This window comes from Triturus cristatus, chromosome 12 (genome assembly GCF_964204655.1).
Source record: "Triturus cristatus chromosome 12, aTriCri1.1, whole genome shotgun sequence".
Taxonomy (NCBI): domain Eukaryota; kingdom Metazoa; phylum Chordata; class Amphibia; order Caudata; family Salamandridae; genus Triturus; species Triturus cristatus.
Genome location: NC_140595.1, coordinates 605,680,149 through 605,686,379, shown reverse-complemented (window position 1 = coordinate 605,686,379; position 6,231 = coordinate 605,680,149). Strand labels below are relative to the sequence as shown.

The window sequence follows — 6,231 nt, the reverse complement described above, 5'->3', positions numbered from 1 at the left end:
ACACACGTCGCAAGAGCCACCCGGACCGCACCCCCCCATAGGAACCTGTTCAGGAGCGCATTTATTTGGAGAAACCACGACGGGGGGACAGGATATGGATAGTTCTGCAGCTTATAAAGCAAGCGTGGCAGTGACACAATTTCAAAAATGGCGGACCGGCCATATAGCGAAAGGGGGAGGTTGGACCAAAACATCATCTCGTCGCGCAACGCAGGGAGCAGCGGAGCTCACGCTGCTCCTTTTAGTACAGTGATGTTACATGGTGCTGCACAATTTGCAGCTATTTCATGAAGTAATTGTCTACATTCAGCGTTGGGTGCATGTGCGCTGTATTTAAAATGATGCTCCATGGCTCATGCTAGGGTGCAACTGGGTGGAGTGTGGATTAAGTGGGCAGAGAGGTAGGTCTCACAGTTCATGTGCCTACCGTGTGAACCCTTTGTGCACATGAGGACTCTGCGTCTTTGCATCACCTGAGTATGCTGCATCCATGTCGCACATTTCCCAGGTGCGGCTACCCCTGCTTTTGGTTCACCCTCCGGTTAGCTTAATTTTCATCTCATCTCGCTTTGTCACATCTGCTTTCTGACTTCTGTTTGTCACCCACATCTTGCCATCTGGCAGTCTCTCTCCCAGGCACCTCAGTTAGGCTTAATAAATAATATAAGGTACGTTATATGTTCATTTGTATTTTCATGGCGATGTTCATAGATAATGGAGGACAAGTTTTATGTGAGTTACTGATATATTTATTTAGTTGCTTATATTTAAACTACACACCTACATAAGTTACTAAAAACAATATTACATTCCTGTATCTCAATTAATATATATCAACATTTCCCAAGCCTTAAAATTTAAATGACCAACTTTAACTTTCAACATAATTTATACTTATCTCTTTGAGCAGCAGCAATAAAAGAAGGGAGAGGATATGATGTAGAGGAGTTTTGTTAGTATTGGAATGTTCTTAGAGATTCTATATTCTTTATTCTAAGAACATGATGTTTTTTTTTTCTTGCTGCTGAGTAGTAGCAATAAAGGATTTATTGCATAATGTTAGCCTCCGTGTCCTTAATAAAATCCAGATTTTCAGCCCACCAAGGCTGTGGAAAATCTACATTTATCACTGTTTAAGCTGAAGTCATTTTTAGGTCTAGCTTGAGAGCACAGATATCTGCAAGTAGAATTGCCACGTTTCTCAGACAAAAATACTGGCCATTTGTGCATGTTTGATGGTTCCGGTTGGTCCAGGAAATAGTACTTAACAACAGGTCCTGTAATATCCTTTGTATTCTTTTATAAAGTTAAATGACGGCATTTATTTTCTTTAAATGCCAATTCTGAACACCCTAGACACCTCTAACACTTGGTGTGAGTTTTCTTCTATTTATTGCTTCACGTTTATATTTCAAAGGTGAGAACGGAACCGATTTTGAGCATTTGCATGATTTTTTTAAACCTGTATTGTCGTGAAAATCCAGACAGGTGGACACATAACTGGTCATTTGTAACTTACCTGCAATACCTTATGTTAGTAGTTCTTTAAAATATAAATTGATTGTGATTAGGATCCAGCCAAAGGAATATTTTGTCCTCACCTCATGGAATTGTCTTTTTACTGTATCATTCTGAATTCTAGGAAGTATTTCCATTCAACTACACCGTTTAATTTTCCGCTACCCGGAGTAGGTGAATGATACTTCTGGGGAGGTTAACCACCATCTAGGAGACCTGAGATGCTCCTGTCTGGAATAGAGTGGTAGGAGAGATGTTTACCTTACTAACCTATGTGAGCCACTATGGCACAGTGATTGATGCCCAGAATGAGTGTATATGTGGCCAATGTGTACATTCTACCTGACGTTCCAGAAGGCTGGTTGTCTTTTTCTTTTCATTTTGTTCTGCTACAAAAGGGGGTGACGAGGTTGCATATACAATTTCCAGCTTCCTTATGAAAGCATTTCTTTGGGAGATACAAGATGGGGGATTCATGTGCCAAAACCAGGTGAAGGCGCTTGGATTTGTATCAGAAATGTGACATCCCAGAAGTTACATGCATACATGTGAGCACTAATACACGCACAGACGAAGGGCACCATCTTAAGGGGTTGAGGTTTGCCATGCATGGCTGGTGGGACACACTGGGTGACAGACAGCCTTTTACAGCTCCTACTGGGATCGCAGCTCATTGCATCAAAGAGCCACAGCTGCTGGGAATTGGACCAGCATCCTCAGTAGGAACTCAGCAGGGATCCATATCTTACAAATAGCTGGCTGTAGTAAAAACTTTCTAGCGGTGGGGCAGCCATGATCCTATAGTCACCCACAACACCTAGTAGTTCCCAGCATCAACTGGCCGAAGCACTGGTGTAGTAGCGTGTGTGTGGCACAAGAGAGAGAGAGAGAGAGGGGTTGTTCGAGTCTCCTGCCTGGCAGCAGTCAGGAACCTCACATCTAGTTCAAATGCGGCAGAGGGGAAACAAAGGTTAGCACTTCACACATACTTAAGAAAGGCAGCTTTTCACTTTTTTCAAGCTCTGTTGAGGAGATATGCATGCACTGTAAGAAAGTCGGATGTGTTGGTCTTTCCCAGTATTTTCACAAAATAAGTAGCATTTATATAGTGCTTACTACCCCTGAGGAGGCATTGTAATAATTTAAATATCACTATTTTTTCTTGTAAAGCACCATGGGTAGAGGAAGTTTAAGTTGACAAAAGGCAGCATTATTTTATGTTTAGCTTACAAAAGTGTGAATCTTCTGCCTGTACTCATGATAGACATGTTAAACACATATGTGAGAGCTTCAGATCTGATGCCACTTCTTATGATGCCACTTCCTGTGATGTCACGGGCTGCGATGTCACACGCCGTGATGTCACTTGCATACTGATTAACTAGGTTAGTCCCCCCACTTCTTTTTTTAGGACTTGTGCCCTGACTACTCAGAGACCCAGTGTGATGTTTTAATTGCACGCTATGTCGATTTCCAAGTGTGGCTGTAGTTGACTTCCCATGACAGGACCAATTCTACGGCGTGTGCCACTTTAATCCAGTGTAGTGTAGAGCACATCTCCCCATACCTCAAAAAGCCTATTGTAATCCAGAGCTCATGTATGGCGCTTTGATGCCCTTGGGTCACGTCTGGCTTACATAAAGCTAAAAAAAAAAAAACACAGCGCTTTAATGAAAAAAAATACCAAATCTCTCCCACTTGGTTAAATCCAATCAACAATGTTGATTTTCTTTAAAACTTTTGCGACATTAATATATAAATAAATAAATACTAAAGCAAATGTACATATTTCACTTGGCTAAGTACAAAGACCGCACAGTACATAACTAGTGTGCAGACTTCCTAAGAATGGGGACAAAAGCTGTCAGCGCTGCTTTACCCCATCGTTTGCTTTCATTCTGTTATACATCACCCTTATAAACACATTTTAGCTAGTTCACCACAACATTAATCCGAACGCCTTGATGCATGGGGTGTTAAAACTCACAGATGTTCCCTTTATGCCACAACCAACATGGCGGCGGATCCCTCAATGAACTCGCATAGATCATTAACTGCTGTTCCACTGCCTGCACTGAACGCCATACCCAAGATGTCGCTCAGTAACAACCGGCTGCTCGACGCATTAATGTGACGTAATCCGTCAACACTCTCCCTAGTGCAGAACTTCTGTCCTGCTGGTGTGAAGCAAGCGCGGGGATGGAAGGGGGTTTGAATCTAGCCCTTGTCACTGAGGTGCTGGGCTTCCTGGTGACTCCGGCTGGTGAGTGACGGAGACTCTACAGTTGCAATCGGGAAGATTGTGTATAGTGGCGGAGCGGGTAGCGTACATACAGTATAAACATTATGCAAAGCATGGCAAAGCTTGTGATGTGCAGGGAAAAGTTTGTTGTAGGCGGTTTGAGCTACCAGACCACTCAATGTCGCCTCGACACAGTCCTATATCTTCATTTTACAAGTAGGTGTCAAGTTCGTTCATTAAATTGGTTTAATTAAACGGAACCAAAAGTACAGTTGTCAGAATTTACTGATTTATCATAAAAAGGGCAGTACTGAATACCGAGTATCCCAGTGACAGGGCATCATCTGGTAACCCTGTACCTCAGAAGTAAGCAGGGCTGAATATGGCGTGAAGAGTACAGTGTGTGGTGTGCAGGGGCACACAATTTATGCTCAGGGCTATTGGCAGTGGGGTGGAATATGGGGCGTGCAGCGTTTAAGGACGAAGTAGCATTTGTCTCGCAGACATGTCAGTGTGTCTGGCGTGTAATAAAGATTGTTCTGCAGGGCACAGTGTATGACCGGTATATAAATCCTATCTGTTAGTTAATTAAAACCATTCAAATATTTTTAAAATATATTTATTTCATGCATACAAGACTTAAAGCGCAGGCAATCTTAAAAGATAAAGTTAAAATAGGTCACATCTTAAAAGGATATAGAGCATGATGTTCATTTTACTAATATGTCAGGAAAATAGCAAAAACAGTTTGCATCACGAGAACTTGGTGCAGGGGAATTCAGATTTAAAGTGCCTAGTGCATGGTTCAAAATTAGCACTTCTAGTGCACAATTTAATACTTCAAGGGCTGTCAGTCAGATCTCAAAGCGATCTTGTCCATGAACTTCACAAAACTGACAATAACGCTACAGTCCTTCCCCTGGAAATAGTGTTCGATTGCCTTCTGACAGATGTGGACATTCAGTGAATAAAGTCTTTAACCAGAATTGGCTTTCCCACTCAAAACAAGGACACGAGCCGAGGATTACTTCGGAAATGGACACAAACGGCAAGAGCTGTCCTCATGCTTGTGTGTTTCCACCTTTAAGCAACTTCCTCTACATCGAATAGGTCCATTCGTAGTCTTATAAACCTTAAATTGTAGTGTTTTAATGATAAATAGGATTGAGGCTTCAACTCGACATCGGTTGCGGCTACATGTTGATTGTGAGCTTTTATTTGTAGGGCCAGAAGATCTTTTTTTCTTTTTTTTTTTAACTGACAAGATTTTCACTAAAGGAAATATGATGGCCCCATACGAGCTATTCAAGTCCCATGGATAGTTCATTTGAAGATATTCCAAAGACTTCTGAACTACCTCCTGTCTAGGCAATACTGGTAAATTAAACAGGTATTTACCCAGATGAAATTTAAGGCTCCCAGCTTCAGTCTTATTTAGTTTAAGCCAGAACTTCAATAAGATGTACCTCTGTGCCAATGTTTATTCTATAAGGTCAAATTTTAGTCATATCTGAGATTCCCTAGTGGAATTTGGAAGTCTGTATATTTGACGAAAGAGCCTTATTTGGTTCTTGTTTAACCAATCCTCCAATTATCCGGGAATGCTTCCAGGCCTTAGACTAAAGAGACGAGAAATTTAGTTAGTATGACTTGCAATAGCATTAAAATAGAGAGGCCTGCAATATTGGTTGCTGTATTGGAAAGATCTGCAGCTATCCCTGTATCTCATATTTGCCGTGCTTCCATGCGAATGCTTGATGTATCAGAGGACTGAAACTCGATTTCGGCGTATGGGGTGTGGTGCACATGACATTGCATATAGAAGAGTGGGTGACAAAATGTGCAGGGCACAATGTGTGAAGGCTATGTTGAAACAAGGTAGTTTGCTACAGGAAGGTATCGGTCACGTAAAGTGGGATGCTGGGTAGTGTTTGTAGTTTGGTAATGAATCTGGGACGGGCAAAATGACTAGTGTGTGTGTGTGTAGATGCATGGGGACAGCTAAAATCAAAACAGCGTTTAGGTAAATTTACTGCTCTAGACTTGAGAAAGTCATCTGCGTTTTAGCGTGTCTAAGAAGCGATCATTACGTGCTCCTGGATACTGTTTTTTCTGACTGAAAGATACTGTGTTTCCTCTTAGTTTTTTTTATCTTTGAAGTAGCTCTGCGACCAGGCTCCTGGTGTTAAAAGCACCACAGAGAGAGCTTCTCATCCGAGTGTGTAGGTACTACAAGCATAGTTTTGGGGCTGAGGGCAGGGTCGAATGCCATGTATCACGCACATTGTGTGCTGGGGATGGCTACTTGTCATGCACAGCAAACACAGTTAGTTTATATTTTTTGCACACAAGATGGACGCATGCTTTGTGCAATTTGCTTGCTGGACATAAACATGTCAATTAAATGCCAGAAGCAGGGTTATAAGTTAAAGGGTATGTCTTAAGTGAGTGAGCATTGCAATAGGGCATGC

At 41.9% G+C, this 6,231-nt stretch overlaps 1 protein-coding gene across 2 annotated transcripts in view; it reads left to right on the top strand.

Annotated features, from left to right (window-relative positions):
• Positions 1-3,631: 3,631 nt before the first annotated feature.
• The window catches only part of TANGO6 (transport and golgi organization 6 homolog), a 753,370-nt gene continuing 750,770 nt past the window's right edge, over positions 3,632-6,231 (top strand). Inside the window, exon 1 of one of the 2 annotated variants that reach the window (XM_085637713.1) lies at positions 3,632-3,781. In XM_085637713.1, coding sequence (XP_085493839.1) covers positions 3,718-3,781 — 64 coding nt within the window. In that variant the 5' untranslated portion in view covers positions 3,632-3,717. Of the gene's footprint in view, positions 3,782-3,806; positions 3,977-6,231 lie in introns of those variants that run through there. The other variant, XM_085637712.1, reaches the window with a different exon arrangement.